General features: G+C 44.6%; 1 protein-coding gene across 1 annotated transcript in view; it reads left to right on the forward strand.

Annotated features, from left to right (window-relative positions):
* The first annotated feature begins 22 nt into the window (after nt 1–22).
* Nucleotides 23–19,794, forward strand: part of armc8 (armadillo repeat containing 8) — a 137,263-nt gene continuing 117,491 nt past the window's right edge. The window contains exon 1 of the mRNA XM_078404289.1: nt 23–138. Within this exon, the coding sequence (XP_078260415.1) occupies nt 91–138 (48 nt within the window). The 5' untranslated portion in view covers nt 23–90. The remainder of the gene's footprint in view (nt 139–19,794) is intronic.

Consider the following 19,794-nt stretch of genomic DNA (forward strand, 5'->3'; position numbering starts at 1 on the left):
CTGCGTTTGTCGGTTGTGCGGCTGCGCGTTGGTGCCGGGCCCGGCAGCGGGGCCGCGCGTGCGTGTGCGGCCGGTTGGCGGCTGCCGAAGATGGCTGCGTGTCTGCTGGAGGCCCCGATGCGGATGAGCGTGCTCTCGGTGAGTCCATCGCCACTCGGCCGCCCTTCCCCGCACCCCAGTCGGCAGTCACACTCGCTGCGAGGGCGGACACGCTTTCGCGGTTCAACTTGTTCAGTCTCCACTCTTGGCGCCCTTCGCCGTGCTCCACATCTCGGCTCCTTAGGCCCAATGTCTTTGCAGTCAAACCCTCATTAATTAACACGACCCGCTCGGCCGGGGCACGAATCCTGGCCATCACAGTGAATGGGTCGAAGGGCCGAATGGCCGCCTCCTGCACCTATTTTCTGTGTGAACTTCACCACAACGCGTTTATTGAACGACGCCGTTGACATTGTCGATCACTGTGATATTGTTGGAGAAGTAATATAATATATTAAGTAATTATTTTTCAATTGCATCGTCGAGACAGAGAGAACCTGTCCAGATTGATTATCATATAATGCAGGAATTGCTCAATGAAAATAATATTTAGGAGTATTCCACAGTATTCATTAGTGTTTGGAAGAACCACAATCGTGCAGAGGGATTGATGGATCATGGAGGCTAATTCCAGTTGCTGGAAAATATTGAATACAGGACACACAGTTTTGGCATTAGAGATCGGAGACTAGGATGTAGTCGAGGAGAAAAAATAGTTTACATAATTGTACATGGTTGAAATTCACAATTTTGCTTGTTGTGGATGCTTGTGTGTATTCGTGGCCAGGTTCAATTGATTTTTGGATTAAAGGATGTGGGTATTAGGTGGGAAAGTTGATTAGATACAGTCTGAAGAAGGGTCTCGACCCGAAACGTCACCCATTCCTTCTCTCCTGAGATGCTGCCTGACCTGCTGAGTTACTCCAGCATTTTGTGAATAAATACCTTCGATTTGTACCAGCATCTGCAGTTATTTTCTCAGATACAATCAATAACAGAGTAGGTATGAGGGCTGTTTCTCATTGAGTTTCTTCATTTGAGAAGAACGAATAATAATGGAGCTAACACATTGTACAAACAAAAGAACAGGCAGCATCTCTGGAGAGAAGGAATAGGTCTTGTTTCGGGTCGATGCCCTTCTTCAGACCTTCCTGCAAAGGAACTTTAAATGCTGGTTTACAAAAAAGATACAAAGGTAGCATCTCTGGAGAACATGGATAGCATTTTACCAGGATGCATCACAGATTGGTTTGGGAACAGCTCCATTCAAGACTGCAAGAAATTGCAGTGAATTGTGGACGCAGCCCAGAACATCACACGAATCAACCTCCCTTCTATTGACTCAATTTATACCTCGTGTTGTCTCGGCGAGGCCAGCAGCATAATCAAGGACGAGTCGCACCCTGGCCAATCCCTGCTCCCATCAGGCAAAAGGTGTAGAAGTGTGAAAAAACATACCACCAGATTCGGGGATAGTTTCTTCCCAGCTGTTATCAGGCAACTGAATCATCCTTCCACACACAACCAGAGAGCAGTGTTGAACTACTATTCACCTCTTTGATGACCCTCGGACTATCCTTGATCGGACTTGCTGGCTTTACCTTGCACTAAACATGAAAAAGGGTCTCGACCCGAAAAGTCACCCATTTCTTCTCACCAGAGATACTGCCTATCCCGCTGAGTTACTCCAGCGTTTTGTGTCTACCTTCGATTTAAACCATCATCTGCAGTTCTTTCATACACATTCCATTATCGTGTATCTATACACTGTAAATGGATCGATTGTAATCGTGTATTTTTCTGCTGACTGGTTAGCACGCAACAAAAAGCTTTTCACTGTATCTCGGTACAGGTGACAATAAACTAAACTAAACTAACTAACTAGGTGACGTTTTGGGTTGGGACCCTCCTTCAAGCTGATTGATTCAGACTGAAGAGTCCAAACCCAAAACATTATCTATCCATGTTCTTCAGAGATGCTGCCTGACCCGCTGCCTTACTCCAGCACTTGGTGTTGTCAAATTGTACAGCTTGTGTTAAAGATATAATGTTAATTTTAGGCAGACATAAAATACTGGAGTAACTCAGCGGGTCAGGCAGCATCTCTGGAGAGAATGAATGGGTGATGCTTCGGGTCGAGTTATAATGTTAACTTTATATGTATATTAATTGCTATAATGTTAACTTTATATGTATTTATAAGAAATAATGTTAACTTTATATGTATATATTAATTGCTTAAACATTAAGTCGTTTCTTGCCTCCAAATTAAAACAGCTTTTGGGGGTGGTAGCAATAGGGAATCAGTTAAACTGGAGAAGTATTATGCACAATGTGTTTTGAAAATAAATGATCTAGAAATAGATTTAATTAGTGCGAATTCAGGTTATAGTTCAATAATTAAAACAGCAAATAGTTTGATATTTCAGCCTTTGTTACTACTATGTTTTTGTAATTAAATTACATTTCACATCTGTGACTTCAGTGGAGAAGGCAAGCAGTAAATTGTTTTTGTACAGTTTGAATGTGGTTGCTGACAAGCCATTACTGCAATCTGCAAGGTAAATTGTCTTTTGGAGCACAGGCAAATAAGTAGGACCTCAAGCCTCCTCCACCATTCAATATCATTAAGGGTGATCTTTGCCAGTCTCAACTCTTGCATTTTGCTCCATAACTCCTCTCATTGATCTTTTAAATAACATCTATCTCAAATAATCTTGTGTCCATCACCCTCAGGGAGAGAGAATTACAGACATTCACTATTATCTGAGAAAATAAGTTTTCAGCATAAAGATTTTGTTACAAGAATTGTGAGATTTACCTTGTCAATTGTTTGCTGCTGGAAAAAATAATTCAGTACTGGTATGCTGTCTCGAGATGCTGAACAATAACCCGTTAGAATTGCAGTTGTAGAATCTGTAAGATCTCAGTTTTTGGGGTCCTTGGACGTATACCTCCCTACACCTCCTCGCTCAACTAATTCATCCCTTCCCATCCAAGCCAACCCCTCCCCAGGTACTTTCCTCTGCAACCGCAGGAGATGCAACACCTGTCCAGCACCTGTCCCTCTCTCTGTCCAAGGACCCCGACAGTCCTTTCAGGTGAGGCAGAGGTTCACTTGCACCTCCTCTAACCTCATCTACTGTACCCGCTCTTCCAGGTGTGGACTCCTATATATGGGCGAGACCAAGCGCTGGCTCAGCGATCGTTTAGCTGAACACCTCTGTTCAGTCTGCCTAAACCTACCTGATCTCCCAGTTGCTAAACACTTTGACTCCACCTCCCATTCCCACACTGACCTTTCTGTCCTGGGCCTCCTCTGTCAGTGAGGCCCAGCGCAATTTGGAGGAACAGCACCTCATATTTCCTTGGGCAGCTTGCAATCCAACAGTATGATTATCAACTTTTCTAACTTCAAGTAACCTTTGCTTTCCCTCTCTCGTCATCCCTCCCCCAGCCCAGTTCTCCGACCAGTCTGACTGTCTCTTTGATTAAATTTTAATCTTTGTATGCTCCGTTGTCGCCTTCCCCAGCTAACAGTGATCAATTCCACATTTTCCTTGTTCTTATGATGTTTGATGTCTCGTTTTCACACCTTACATTCTTTATTTCTGTGTCTCCCTCTCCTCTGACTCTCAGTCTGATGAAGGGTCTTACAGACCTCCCAACCCTTCCGAATTTGGCGGAATGTTTCCGCTTTCTTATTTCATTTCCGCCATTCCGATTTCGCCTCACATTTTTCCGCAAAACACATGCCTCGCCGCTCGCCCTGCCTCTCACCCCGCCCCGTCTCACGCTGCTGGCCTCGCCCGGCCTCGCCTCGTCGCTGGCCCGGCCTCCCCTCGCCGCTGGCCCCGCCTCCCCTCGCCGTTGGCCCCGCCTCACCTGTGTAGCGCGAGGCCCGTTGATGTTGAGAGGGGGTGGGGGGAGTGGGGGTCGGGGGGGTGGAGGAAGGGAGGGGTGGGAGGGGGTGGGGAGGAGGGGAGGGAAAATGTGGGGAGGGGAGGGCGGGAGTGGGGGTTAAGGGGGTGGGGGAGGAGGGGAGGGAAAATGTGGGGAGGGGAGGGCGGGAGTGGGGGTTAAAGGAGTAGGGGGGAGGGCGGGGGAGGCGGGAGTGGGGGGGAGGGCGGGTGTCGGTGGGGAGGGGGGTGGAGATTGGGCGGGGAGGGCGGGAGTCGGGGGGGAAAGGGAGGAGGGGAGTAGGGGGTGGGGGGGGGCATGGACTGTTGTGATCAGCTGTTGAAGACCACTGGAGCAAGTATGTCTTCAATTTAGGTATGTGCAGTTTTAAATGAAAGCCTTCATAACTTAGTCATACATTTTGTGTAAGGAAAAACAAAATAGAGAAAACAAAACAAAACAATTTTTTCTTTGTGTTGTAAAAAGTATTTCTTTTCAATAACCTTTCTATACTCATGATAGGCCTGACATTGTACATGTAGTCCAAGAACTACAGACTGTTGGAAATAATAGTCGTTTTTCACACATGAAATGGGTATGCAACGCGTACGCGCATTTGGCGTGCATACTTTTTTTGCTGAAAAGTTGTATTAAGCGCCATATTATGAATTTTGATGTACAAATTCTGAATTTTAGACATTAAAATTCTGAATTTGTAAAAATCAAATGTTGGGAGGTCTGGTTACCCATTCCTTCTATCCAGAGATGCTGCCTGAGGTTTAGGCAGATTGAACGGAGGTGTTCAGTCTGGAGAGTTGCTCCAGCATTTTGTGTCTAATTTCTGAAGCTGCCTTTGGTCCTGGTTCATTTGTCATTGCCTATCCCAGCCCAACTGGATTGGGGAGAAAGATTGGTGACGTCTCGGGTGACTCAGTCTGGAGAAGGGTCTCGACCCAAAACGTCACCTATTCCACAGATACTGTCTGACCCGCTGAGTTACTCCAGCATTTTGTGTCTATCTTGGGGAGAAAGTTAGTTTGGGGTATTACATTTCACAATAAATCTAATTTCAATATCAAAATCATTGTCTCTTTAATAAATCCTTTAGTATTCAGTTCACTGATCATTTCCTGAACTGATCTAAATTTTGAACATGTTTGCTTTATAAGTATTGCGTAACAAAAATTACATGTGGGCAAGAATACAATATTGTTATGGTCTGCATTTTTTGGGGGGGGGATGGGTGGGATTTAAAAAAAACTGGTAGTTTATGCAATTAAAAGTAGACTCCAGTCTGAAGACGGGCCTCGACTTGAAACGTCACCTATTAATTTTTTCCAGAGGTGCTGTCTGACCTGCTGAGTTCCTCCGGCTTTTTGTGTCTGTGTTCGGTTTAAACCGACTTCTGGAGTTCCTACACAGTTTATGCAATAAGATGGATTTGAACTTCTGAGCAGTCACATGGTACTTACTAAAGAGATTATTTTGCATGCCAGCACAGCAGACAATGTTCACATTCTGTTAATCTGGGACGAAAGAGTTAAATCACGATTTCTGCCCCCTTAATGATGTTACCCCCTTTTGTCTGGGGTTGCTAGGTAACCTTCAGGAGAGGGTCAGCTGCCTGACAGCTTCCTATGCTCCACCAGCCCTCTGGTACATTGTCATCTTTACCATCCTGGTGATTTTGCTTGAAATTTGCTAGATTTGCATACTTTTAAGATTGAGCCAGCAAAAGCATTATTATTAACTTAAATTGTAAGCTTAAACACATTGGCTCAACTGATCCGGTTGGACAATAACAGGCTTTAATTAGCCTCAGTGCCTTCCGATCAGACAAAGAGGCCAATTGTATCCTAAAAACTGGCTTTGCTTGGATATATTTTGTGGCTGGTTATTGTAAAAAAAAATCAGATATTCATTTAGTCATTTGGGAAAGTGGCAATGGTGGAATGTTGTGGCCAGGAAAAAATCAATACTTATAATAATGAAACGAGCAGTTGTCCATTCCCTCCACAGATGCTGCCTGACCTGCTGAGTTCCTCCAGCCTTTTTATTTGTTGTTGCATCTGCGGTTATTTGTGCCTCCATGGTTATAATTGTATCTATTTGAGGCCAAGCCCAGTATTCAAATACTGTATCATATTCCAGTGGCGTATTCATGCCAGGATAGGAGAGAGATTTCTTTTTTGGTTCAGTTATATATACTTTTTGGAAATGTTCTTGCTCTGGACTACTTTCATAGAGTAAATTATATACTCTAATGTCCCCCCCTCTGAACATACAGCCCTCCGCTCACTCTGCAGCAACCCTGAAATAAACCCACCGATAAGGGAGGTGCCGTGGTAGCCTGGCGGGCTGGCGGGGTAGTCTGGCGCGCTGGCGTGGTAGTCTGGCGCGCTGGCGTGGTAGTCTGGCGGACTGGCGTGGTAGCAGACTACCACGCCAGTCCGCCAGCGCGCCAGACTACCATGCCAGCGCGCCATGATCCCACAGATGAGCACCAGGCCTTAATCTCACACACCATTACTGATTTCATCACTTCAGCCTTCCACAGCCTCCAACCTTATCGTTTCCCAGCCCACACAGCCCGTTTTTACCTTCTCCCCAAAATCCACAAATACGACCCATTGTTGCTGCCTGCTCCTGTCCCACGGAAATTATTTCCACGCACCTCGACTCCATCCTATCCCCCCTGGTCCAATCCCTCCCGACCTACGTCCAAGACACCTCACATGCCCTTTGTCTCTTCAATGACTTCCGCTCTCCGAGCCCCTACATCTTTACAATGGACGTTCAGTCACTCTACACCTCCATCCCCCATCAGGAAGGCCTTAAAGTCCTCCGTTTCTTCCTCATCTGCAGAACCATCCAATTTCTCGCTACTAGCACTCTACTCCGCCTAGCGGAGCTGGTCCTCACCCTCAACAACTTCTCCTTTGACTCCTCCCACTTCCTCCAAGCCCAAGGCGTAGCTTCCATACCTGCATGGGCCCCAGGTATGCCTGCCTCTGTATAGGGTACGTTGAACAATCCGTGTTCCAGGCGAACACTGCCCCTATCCCCAAACTCTATCTCTGTTACATTGATGACTGCGTCGATACTACCTCCTGCACCCATGCAGAACTCATGGACTTCATCAACTTCACCACCAGTTTTCATCCTGCACTCAAATTTATTTGGACCATTTCCGACACCTCCCTCCCCTTTCTTGATCTCACAGTCTTCATCACAAGAAATAGACGATTGACAAACATCAGTAATACAAACCCACTGACTCCTACAACTATCTCGAATACATTTCTACCCACCCTGCTTCTTGCAAAGACTCTATCCCCTACTCCCAATTCCTCCGTCTGCACCACATCTGTGCCCACGATGAGGTGTTCCATACTAGAACATCCTAGATGTCCTCATTCTTTAGGGAACGGGGATTCTCCTCTCCCATGATAGATGAGGTCCTCACTCGTGTCTCCTCTGTACCCCGCAGCTCCGCCCTTGCTCCCCCTCCCCCTAGTCACAACAGAGACAGAGCCCCCTAGTCCTCATCTTCCACCCCATCAGCCGTTGCACACAACACATAATCCTCCGAAATTTCCGCCACCTCCAACGGGATCCCACCACTAGCCACATTTTCCCATCTCCACCCCTTTCCACCTTCTGCGGAGACCGTTCCCTCTGCGACTCCCTGGTTAACTCATCCCTTCCCACCCTTCCCACCCTTCCCACCCCCTACCCAGGTACCTTCCCCTGCAACTGCAGAAGATGCAACACCTGTCCCTATACCTCGACTCTGTCCAGGGACCCCGATAGTCCTTTCAGGTTAGGCAAATGTTCACTTGCACCTCCTCCAACCTCATCTACTGTATCCGTTGTTCAAGACGTCGGCGAGACTGGGCAGTCATTTTGTGGAATGCCTTCATGAACCAACCTGATCTCCCGGATACTGGACACTTTTAATTCTCCATCCCATTCCTACACAGACCTTTCTGTCCTTCGATCTCCTCCATTGTCAGAGTGAGACTGAATGCATATTGGAGGAACAGCATCTCATATTTCGCTTGGGCAGCTCACAGCCCAGTGGTATGAATATTGATTTCTCTCACTTCAGGCAGCCCCGGCATTCCCTCTCTCTCTCTATCCCTCCCCCACCCAAGTCACACCAGCTTCTCATTTTCACTCTACAGCTTACAAGGGCCTGTTTCCTTTATCATTGTTATTTTTTTGCATATCTTTCATTCATTGTTCCCCACATCACCGTCTATATCTCTCGTTTTCCTTATCCCAAACCAGTCTGAAGAAGGGTCTCGACCAGAAACATCGCCCATTCCTTCTCTCCAGAGATGCTGCTTGTCCCGCTGAGTTACTTCAGCATTTTGTGTCCACCTTCAAATTATGTACTACAATCTATTCACCGTAAATAGCCACTTTCTCCTGCTCATGAACACTACAAACATTAATGCATGGGTAAATGCCTTTATTTTTAATTTGATGAACTTCCCAAGTATAAAAGTTTAGTGTCAATTGAATATTGATTACTTTGTAAGAGTTTGCATTTCATCTTTAAACAGTGATAATTATTGCAGTGTTGAAACACTAAGGCATAAAAAAATCATGTAAGGAATAAAGGATAATGGTAACAATTGTGACATAATCTTGTTTATTCTGTCTAAAATTGCTGATTACATTTTGTGGACCAGATTACAAATTGAAACAGTCTGAGGAAGGGTCTCGACCCAAAACGTCACACATTCCTTCTCTCCAGAGATGCCTGTCCCGCTGAGTTACTCCAGCATTTTGTGTGTATCATCTTACAAATTGATTATTCAGTTGACAAATTGTGGCAGATACTTTCAAAAGAATAAAGTCTAGCTTTGATATAAAAGGTGAATTTTATTACGAGACTTTGCTGGAAAACCAGGTTCGATCTGGATTCGAGTGCTGTTTGTGTGGAGTTTGCTCATTCTCCCTGTGAGCAGGTGGGTTTCCTTCGGGTGTTACAGTTTCATCCAACATCGCAAAGGCGTGCGGGTTTGTAGGTTAATTGGGTTCTGCAAATTGCCCCTTGTGTGTAGGGAGTGGATGCGAAAGTGGGATAACATAGAACTAGTGTGAATGGGTGATAAATGGGTGGCCTGGACTTGATAGGCTGAAGGGCCCTTTCCATGCTGTATTTTCCAGTTCAAACTGTTTTGGACTTATTTGTAGAATTTTATGTGGAAATAAATGTTGTTGATGTAACAGTAGCATTTTGCAGTTGCTATATTGTAGAATCAATTTTAAGTGGATTTGTCTAATTAGAAAGTATTTAAAGATTTATTTTAGACACCTGATTGTCCGTGTTTTGATTGCAGTTGCTTATTCTCACTCCTGGAAACAAGTAACATGTTGCTTTCATGTGCAGACTTTAAAGGTCTCTTCACGACCACTTCTTTCACTGGAAATTGGCATTTTGGCATCTATGGTACTAATTTTGTGATTTATGCCTGCTTGCCTTGTTATTATGCTGGTACTTCTTAGATACATAGATACATAGAAAATAGGTGCAGGAGGAGGCCATTTGGCCCTTCGAACCAGCACCACCATTACCACCATTCAATGTGATCAATAGTCAATCAATAGTCAATAGTCGTTTATTTGTCACATACACATAAATGTGTAGTGAAATGAAACATTACCTGCAGTTGAACAATAAGACCAATAAGAATAATCAATAAAAATGCAATAACACATACAATCACAAACTAACACCAAACAAAAAGAAACATCCATCACAGTGAGTCTCCTCCAGTCCCTCCTCACTGTGATGGAAGGCCACAATGTCTTTCCTCTTCCCCTGCCGTCTTCTCCCGCGGTCAGGCTGTTGTAGTTGCCACGCTGATCATCCACAATCAATACCCCGTTCTCCCCATACCCCTTGATTCCGCTAGCCCTAAGAGCTCTATCTAACTCTCTTCTGAATGCATCCAGTGAATCGGCCTCCACTGCCTTCTGAGGCAGAGAATTGCACAAATTCACAACTTCTAAACCTAAGCATATCGCAGTTAACTCTAATGTCTGAAGAAGGGTCTCGACCCGAAAAGTCACCCTTCTCTCCAAGATGCTGCCTGGCCTGCTGAGTTACTCCAGCATTTTGTGATACCTAACTCTAATGTAGGATATACCAAAATGCAACCAGATTTGTGTATTGGCATGATTGAATAGAACTATTTCTAGCAGTCTGAATAATCAGAAGATAGAGAGAATGAATGTTCATTAGATTGCACAGGAGTCTGAAGAAGGGTCCCGACCCAGAACATTGTTTTTCCATTTCCTCCACAGATGCTGCCTTACCCGCTGAGTTCCTCCAGCGCTAAAGATTTGCTCTAGATTCCAGCATCTGTAATTTATTGCCTTTTGGATAAGATTTTTGTTTGGCACAGCATCTTGAATCATTTTCTAGGAACACAAGGATTGTTCTGACATTGGAATTAATCTAACTAGGATATTTGTAATTTGATTCTTAACATTTTAATGCTTTGGTTTTATAGTTTCTGTTGTTCTGTAATAGAAGGGTGTGCGTTCAAGTAAGTTGCAATTTTGTTTCAAATTCTACAACAGCTGAAATTGACATGATTAACTCGTTATGTTGACATAAGTAGAGTAATTCCTTGATTAACAATCCCTGCTATGCCGCCACTGACTCTTTGGGGTGTCTGCCTTCGCTTTGCAAAACTATTTTTCATTAGCATTGAGCGTTGTGCAACTCTCCCTGCTGAGATATACACTGGACCTCACTTAGCCTTTTCAGTTTCTGAAATTTCATTTAAAGGAGGCATTTTCCAACAACCATGCCTTTTGTACATTGGGAATTGGTTATATTTTGGTATGTTTAACTTTAATAAACTGGTTCAGAACAATAACAGTGGGCTGTGTATTTCTGCCCTTTTAGTCATGATCATAAAATTCTGCAGTTCTATAGCAAGAAAAAAAAGACAAAATCAGCATGTCTTCTAGGTTTCTGAGTGTCCCATGGATTAAAAAGAGGAGAGATAAAGCAAAGAAGATCAGTACAAGTAAAGAGTTGTAATGGATATTGGAATAACCTTGTTGGTTTATTTTAAGGTTGCTCCACATTGTAACCTAAAATAAGAATGACTATCTTGTGATAAATCACAGAAATTAATTGTTTACTTTGGCTGATTAACATGATTGAAGGGGCCGGCTGATAATGTCCCTCTGACATTTTATCTTTAGTCTCAGTTTAAATGAGTGCATTCAGAAAGTATTCAGACCCCTTCACCTTTTCCACATTTTGTTACGTTACAGCCTTATTTTAAAATGGATTAAAAAAAATTTTTAATCATCAATCTACACACAATACCCCAGAACGAAGAAGCGAAAACAGGTGTTTAGAAATTTTTGCAAAGTAATTAAAAAGAAATAACTGAAGTATAACATTTACATAAGTATTCAGACCCTTTGCTATGACACTCAAAATTGAGCTTATGTTTATCCTGTTTCCATTGATTATCCTTGAGATGTTTCTACAAGGAAATTCAGAGTCTCTGAGGATCCTTCAGTGCTTCTACTCTGGGGCTGTAGAAAGCATCTTGTCCGGCAACATCTCAATCTGGTTTAGGAACAGCTCTGCCCAGGACAGGAAGGCTCTGCGGAGAGTAGTGCGTTTGGCTGAACGCAGCATGGGAACTACACTCGCCCCCCTGCAGGACCTATATATCAGGAGGTGCAGATCCAGAGCCTGCAACATTATGGGGGACCCCTACCACCCCAGCAACGGACTGTTCCAGCTGCTACGGTCAGGCAAACGCCTCCGCTGTCACGCTGTGAAAACAGAGAGGATGAGACGGAGTTTCTTCCCACAGGCCATCAGGACTGTTAACTCTCATATCACCAGGGACTAATTTACTGTATTAATTTATTTTTTGTGTTGTGTTTAAAAAAAAAACCTATTCTGTTTTGTAGTTTTAGCACAATCCGCAGGCATTGCCACTTTCATTTCACTGCACATCTTGTATGTGTATGTGACAAATAAAGTTGACTTGACAACTTGATTGGAGTCCACCAGTGGTAAATTAAATTAATTGGACATGATTTGGAAAGGCACACACCTGTCTGTATAAGGTCCCACAGTTGACAGTGCATGTCAGAGCAAAAACCAAGCCATGAAGACGAAGGAATTGTCTGTTGACCTCCGAGACAGGATTGTGTTGAGACACAGATCTGGGGAAGGGTATAAAACAATTTCTGCAGCATTGCAGGTCCCAAAGAGCACAGTGGCCTCCGTCATTCTTAAATGGAAGAACTTTGGACATTCATAGAGCTGGCCGCCCGGCCAAACTGAGCATTCGGGGGAGAAGGGCCTTGGTCAGGGAGGTGACCAAGAACCCGATGGTCACTCTGGCAGAGCTCCAGAGTTCCTCTGTGAAGATGGGAGAACCTTCTAGAAGGACAACTATATCTGCAGCACTCCACCAATCAGGCCTTTATGGTAGAGTGGCCAGACAGAAGCCACTCCTCAGTAAAAGGCACATGACAGCCCGCTTGGAGTTTGCCAAAAGGCACCTAAAGGACTCTCAGACCATGAGAAACAAGATTCTCTGGTCTGATGAAACCAAGATTGATCTCTTTGGCCTGAATGCCAAGCGGTACCGCTCATCACCTGGCCAATACCATACCTACGGTGAAGCATGGTGGTGGCAGCATCATGCTGTGGGAATATTTTTCAGTGGCAGGAACTGGGAGACTAGTCAGGATCGAGGGAAAGATGAACGGGGCAAAGTACAGAGAGATCCTTGATAAAAACCTGCTCCAGATCGTTCTTGACCTCAGACTGAGGCAGAGATTCACCTTCTAACAGGATAACAACCCTTAGCACACAGCCAAGACAACGCAGGAGTGGCTTCGTGACAAGTCTGTGAATGCCCTTGAGGGTCCCAGCCAGAGCCCGGACTTGAACCCGATCGAACATCTCTGGAGGGACCTGAAAATAGCTGTGCATCGACTCTCCCCATCCAACCTGACAGAGCTTGAGAGGATCTGCAGAGAAGAATGGGAGAAATTACCCAAATACAGGTGTGCCAAGCTTGTAGCGTCATACCCAAGAAGACTTGAGGCTGTAATCGCTGCCAAAGGTGCCACAACAAAGTTATGAGTAAAGGGTCTGAATGTAATTATGTAAATGTGATATTTCAGTTATTTCTTTTTAATTACTTTGCAAAAATTTCTAAACACCTGTTTTTGCTTTTTTATTATGGGGTAATCTGTATAGATTAATGATTAAAAAAATGAATTTAATCCATTTTAAAATAAGGCTGTAACGTAACAAAATGTGGAAAAAGTGAAGGGGTCTGAATGCTTTCTGAATGCACTGTATAGATCTTGGATATGAACTTGGATGGAGTAGTAGCAGTAGTGGGACTTCATTCCACTGTTTAACAGCATTGGAATGGTGACAAGTGAAATAATATATTTATTGTTCTTTTTATATTGTAAGGTGGCAAAGAACTGCCACAATAATATCTTCAAATTGATCATGACAGGATTGAATCCTGTGCTAAAAGAATTATGGTCACGTGAGCCGGCGATGCTGGCTCGAAGGGCCGAATGGCCTCCTCCTGCACCTATTTTCTATTTTCTATTATATGGAAAATGGGTAGAAAGAAGTGCAGGATAATATTTGGATAGGTGTTAAAATTTTAGTATGGTGGAAATAGAATGAGTGTGAAACGCACAATTACCTGACAGTTGTCACTTGTCTCCTGCTAAAGTTGCATGGATGTGAAGTGGAGTGTCATTGCATTATAGTTTATACAATGCAATAACACTCCACTTCATGTCCATGCTATAAACTATTATGGAATTAATTTCAAACTAAATCTGAGATAAGTGCATGTAAAAAAACCTACACCATGATCACTCCACAATGAATTCATCCAGGTTTGCACTGGAGGGAAGTTTATAATGAAAAATCCTAGGAATTTTATGCTTAGGCTATTGGTTTTTTAAAATATTAATACACAGACCTGTATCGAATACAATTTTGAAGTGGATAACACACAACATGAAGACATCATGTATGCAGAAGAGAATATATGCAGAGCGCAGAATACAGTGTTGCAGCTGACAGAGAAGGTGCAGGTTTAAAAAAAAGCAATCGTCGCAACATGGTAGATTGGAAGATCGCAAATTCATCCCCAACATACAACTACTATTTTTATGTGTTTTTGTATTCCTTGCTCACGTACTCCATGCCTCTATTTATAAAGCCAAGATTATATGTACTATTTTAAAATCACATTCTCTACCTGCCGTAGGATGATAGTAATAAACTTCAAGGAGAGGCAGGTGGAGTGTTATAATTTCGTAGAAAGAATGAAAAGAGGAAATATAATCTAGGAGGCATAGCTCTATACATGGTACATGAACTGATAGATTTGGCGTGTGTGTGTTTATAAAATCATTGATATGTACGGCAGGTAGAGAATGTGATTTTAAAATAGTACATATAATCTTGGCTTTATAAATAGGGGCATGGAGTACGTGAGCAAGGAATACAAAAACACATAAAAATAGTAGTTGTATGTTGGGGATGAATTTGCGATCTTCCAATCTACCTCGTTGCGACGATTGCTTTTTTTAACCTGCACCTTCTCTGTCAGCTGCAACATTGTATTCTGTGCTCTGCATATTTTCTCTTCTGCACTATATGATGCATTCAAGCATAGTATGATTTGCCATGATACTATGCTAAGCAAAGTTTCTCATTGTATCCTGGTACACGTGACAATAACATAGAAACAGAGACAAATAGATGCAGGAGTAGGCCATTCGACCCTTCAAGCCAGCACGCCATTCAATATGATCATGGCTGATCATCTAAAATCAGTACCCTGTTCCTGCTTTTTCCCCATATCCCTTGATTCCTTTAGCCCTATGAGCTAAATCTAACTGAAAACATCCAGTGAAATGACCTCCGCCGCCTTCCACAGATTGGCAGAGAATTCCACAGATTCACAACTCTGGGTGAAAAAGTTTTTCCTCATCTCAATCCTAAATGGCCCACCCCTTATTCTTAAACTGACCCCTGGTTCTGGACTCCTCCAACATCGGGAAAAATATTCCTGCATCTAGCCTGTCCAATCCTTTAAGAATTTTTATGTGGTCAGCGGTGGGCTGACCATTCAGAGGCCATGCTGCAGGATGCACTGAGCGAAGTCGACTGGAACATGTTCCAAGAAAGTTCCAGAGACGTAAATGAGTTTGCGGAAGCGGTTACGGACTTCATTGCCACTATAGCCGATACCATCATCCCCACGGTAAGGGTCAGTATCTTCCCTAACCAAAAACCCTGGGTGGACAGGTCTATTCGCGTGGCCTTGAATGCTCGCACCGCTGCTTACAACTCCGGCCTGGCATCCGGCAACATGGATGACTACAAGGGAGAGTCCTACCGACTGCGAAGGGCAGTGAAGGATGCAAAAAAGAGGTACCGGGACAAGATGGAGTCACAGATGGAGCAGCAGGACACCAGGCGCCTTTGGCAGGGGCTACGGGCTATAACTAGCTACAGGTCCAGCACCCCCTCAACCGGAAGTGCCGGCTCCTCCTTAGCTGATGACCTGAACTCTTTTTACGCACGGTTTGAGACGGGTAACACCACCAGCTCGCCTTCTAAAAACAGCACCGAAGGGGCGCTTGCTAGCGAGGCTGGAGGGGGATCCACCGCCGGGGATGTGCACACATTCTCGGTGTCCGAGCATGAGGTGAGGTGGGCTCTGACGCGTGTGAACACGAGGAAAGCTGGAGGCCCAGATGGTATATCTGGGCGAGTACTAAAGTCTTGTGCTACTCAGCTTGCTCCAGTGCTCACCACAATATTCAACCTCTCCTTGGCAAAGTCCGTGGTCCCTGCATGCTTCAAAAGATCCATCATTGTACCGGTGCCAAAGAATGCCTCTCCAGCGTGTTTAAATGACTACCGACCGGTGGCCCTCACCTCGGTTGTCATGAAATGCTTGGAGAGGCTAGTCAAGAAGCACATCTGCGCCCTCCTTCCTCGCAACATGGACCCACTACAGTTCGCATACCGTCCGAACAGGTCCACGGATGATGCGGTCTCCCAGGTTCTACACACCGCTCTCTCTCATCTGGACAGCCAGGGGGGCTATGTGAGGATGCTGTTCATTGACTTTAGTTCAGCATTCAACACAATAGTCCCCAGCAGACTGGTTGAAAAGCTGCTGGAACTGGGGCTTAGCACCCCTCTGTGTGCCTGGGTCCTGGACTTTCTCACTGCCAGGCCCCAAGTGGTCAGGATGGGGGAACACACATCTAGCTCCCTCACCCTGAACATAGGATCCCCCCAGGGCTGCGTCCTTAGCCCTCTACTGTACTCCCTGTACACACATGACTGTAGGGCCAGGTTCAGCTCAAACTCCATCATCAAGTTTGCTGATGACACTGTGGTGGTGGGCCGGATCTCCAACAACGATGAGAAGGCCTACCGGGAGGAGGTGGCTGATCTGGCACTCTGGTGTCAGGACAATAGCCTCCTCTTGAATGTCACTAAAACAAAGGAGCTGATTGTGGACTTCAGAAGGGCTAAACATCCAAGGACGTACACGCCACTGGAGATAAATGGGTCTATTGTGGATAGGGTGAGCAGTTTCAAATACTTGGGAGTCCGCATCGCAGAGGATCTGACGTGGGCAACGCACATTGCCGCACTGGTGGGTAAGGCTAAGCAGCGCCTTTACCACCTTAGACAACTGAGGAAATTCAGAGTGTCGCTGAGGATCCTTCATTGCTTCTACTCTGGGGCTGTAGAGAGCATCCTGTCCGGCAACATTACAGTCTGGTTTGGGAACAGCTCTGCCCAGGACAGGATGGCCCTGCAGAGAGTGGTGCGTTCGGCAGAACGCACCATGGGAACTACACTCGTCCCCCTGCAGGACCTATACATCAGGAGGTGCAGATCCAGAGCAAGCAAGATCATGAGGGACCCCTGCCACCCCAGTAACGGACTGTTCCAGATGCTACGGTCAGGCAAACGCCTCCGCTGTCACGCTGTGAAAACGGAGAGGATGAGACGGAGCTTCTTCCCACAGGCCATCAGGACTGTCAACTTTGATAACCCCAGAGACTAAATTTTTGTCGACACTTTTTGTGCTATGTTTAGTAACTTATTAACTTTATTTATATGCTGTAACTGTAATTCTTTTTGTGCACAACCCGCAGGCATTGCCACTTTCATTTCACTGCACATCGAGTATGTGTATGTGACAAATAAATTTGACTTGACTTGACTTGACTTGTATTATATTTACGAATAGTAGCAAGCTTTGGAATACTCTGTCCAGAGAGTTGTGGAGGCCAACTCGTTGTAAGTATTAAAGTGGAAATAGATAAATTGACAGATCTTTCTGAATTTATCAAAATCCTAAATGGCAGATGTTCTGGCCTGCGATATTTATGAAATGATCATACGGAATGGCAGGCAGGTTTTAGTGGGTAGGTGGACTATTGCTTCTGGTTTTTTGTCATGTGAGATATGACATTTAGGATTTCATAAGTTGAGTTGTTTTTCATTTAGTGGGTGGAAAACTTCCTGAATTCTGGCATAGACAGTTGTAGACAATAGATAGTAGGTGCAGGAGTAGACCATTCGGCCCTTCGAGCCAGCACCACCATTCAATGTGATCATGGCTGATCATTCTCAATCAGTAACCCGTTCCTGCCTTCTCCCCGTACCCCCTGACTCCGCTATCCTTAAGAGCTCTATCTAGCTCTCTCTTGAAGAGAACTGGCCTCCACTGCCTTCTGAGGCAGAGAATTACACAAATTTACAACTCTCTGACTGAAAAAGTTTTCCCTCATCTCTGTTGTAAATGGCCTATCCCTTATTCTTAAACTGTGGCCCCTGGTTCTAGACTCCCCCAACATTGGGAACATGTTTCCTCCCTCTAACGTGTCCAACCCCTTAATAATCTTATATGTTTCAATAAGATCCCCTCTCATCCGTCTAAATTCCAGTGTATAGAAGCCTAGTCGCTCCAGTCTTTCAACATACGACAGTCCCGCCATTCTGGGAATTAACCTAGTAAACCTACGCTGCACTCCCTCAATAGCAAGAATATCCTTCCTCAAAGTTGGAGACCGAAATTGCACACAGTACTCCAGGTGCAGTCTCACTAGGGCCCTGTACAACTGCAGAAGGACCTCTTTGCTCCTATACTCAACTCCTCTTGTTATGAAGGCCAACATTCCATTGGCTTTCTTCACTGCCTGCTGTACCTGCATGCTTCCTTTCAGTGACTGATGCACTAGGACACCCAGATCTCGTTGTACTTCCCCCTTTCCTAACTTGGACACCATTCAGATAATAATCTGCCTTCCTATTCTTACCACCCAACCCTAACCTCACACTTATCCACATTAAACTGCATCTGCCATGTATCCTCCCACTCACACAAACTGTCCAAGTCACCCTGCAACCTCATAGCATCTTCCTCACAGTTCACACTGCCACCCAGCTTTGTATCATCTGCAAATTTGCTAATGTTAGTTTTAATCCCTTCATCCAAGTCATTTCTTTTTTTTTTCCTAATCAGATGTGCAGCACTTTGGTCAACGTGGGTTGTTTTTAAATGTGCTATACAAATAAAATTGACTCGACTTGATTAATGTATATTGTAATACCTGCGGTCCAAGCTCCGAGCCTTGCGGTACCCCACTAGTCACCGCCTGCCATTCTGAAAGGAACTCATTTATCCCCACTCTTTGCTTTCTGTCTGCCAACCAATTTTCTATCCATGTCAGTACCCTACCCCCAATACCATGTGCTCTAATTTTGCCCACTAATCTCGTATGTGGGACCTGGTCGAAGACTTTCTGAAAGTCGAGGTACACCCGGCTCTCCCCTGTCAATTTTCCTAGTTACATTCTCAAAAAATTCCAGAAGATTAGTCAAGCATGATTTCCCCCTCGTAAATCCATGGTGACTCAGAATCCACAGGAACTGATCCTGAATCTATAGAACATTGGAAAATGATCACCAATGCGTCCACAATTTCTAGAGCCACCTTCTTAAGTACCCTGGGATGCAGAACATCAGGCCCTGGGGATTTATCAGCTTTCAGTCCCATCAGTCTACCCAACACCATTTCCTGACTAATGTGAATTTCCTTCAGTTCCTCCGTCACCCTAGGATCTCTGGCCACTAGAACATCTGGGAGATTGTTTGTATCTTCCTTAGTGAAGACAGATCCAAAGTACCGGTTCAACTCGTCTGCCATTTCCTTGTTCCCCATAATAAATTCCCCTGCTTCTGTCTTCAAGGGACCCACATTTGCCTTATCTATTTTTTTCCTCTTCACATACCTAAAGAAGCTTTTACTATCCTCTTTTATATTATTGTCTAGCTTACCCTCGTACCTCATCTTTTCTCCCCATATTGCCTTTTTAGTTATCTTCTGTGGCTCTTTAAAAGAGTCCCAATCCTCTGGCTTCCCGCTCTTCTTTGCTATGTTATACTTCTCTCTTATTTTTATGCTGTCCTTGACTTCCTTTGTCAGCCACGGGTGCCTCTTACTCCCCTTAGAATCTTTCCTCCTCTTTGGGATGAATTGATCCTGCAACTTCTGCATTATTCCCAGTAGAGGCAAGTTCACTGACTAGATAGCAAGGAGATGGGAACATCTAGATTATTGATAGTGGGGAATTCAGTGAGGTTTATGTCATTGAATGTTAGGAGATAATATGTGAAATTTCTCTGTTGGATATCATATTCCACACTGGCGATGTGAACGGTATTTGCAACCTATCAGCCCAGGCTTGGATATTGTCCAAGTCTTC

This window comes from Rhinoraja longicauda, chromosome 8, assembly GCF_053455715.1.
Source record: "Rhinoraja longicauda isolate Sanriku21f chromosome 8, sRhiLon1.1, whole genome shotgun sequence".
NCBI lineage: Eukaryota > Metazoa > Chordata > Chondrichthyes > Rajiformes > Arhynchobatidae > Rhinoraja > Rhinoraja longicauda.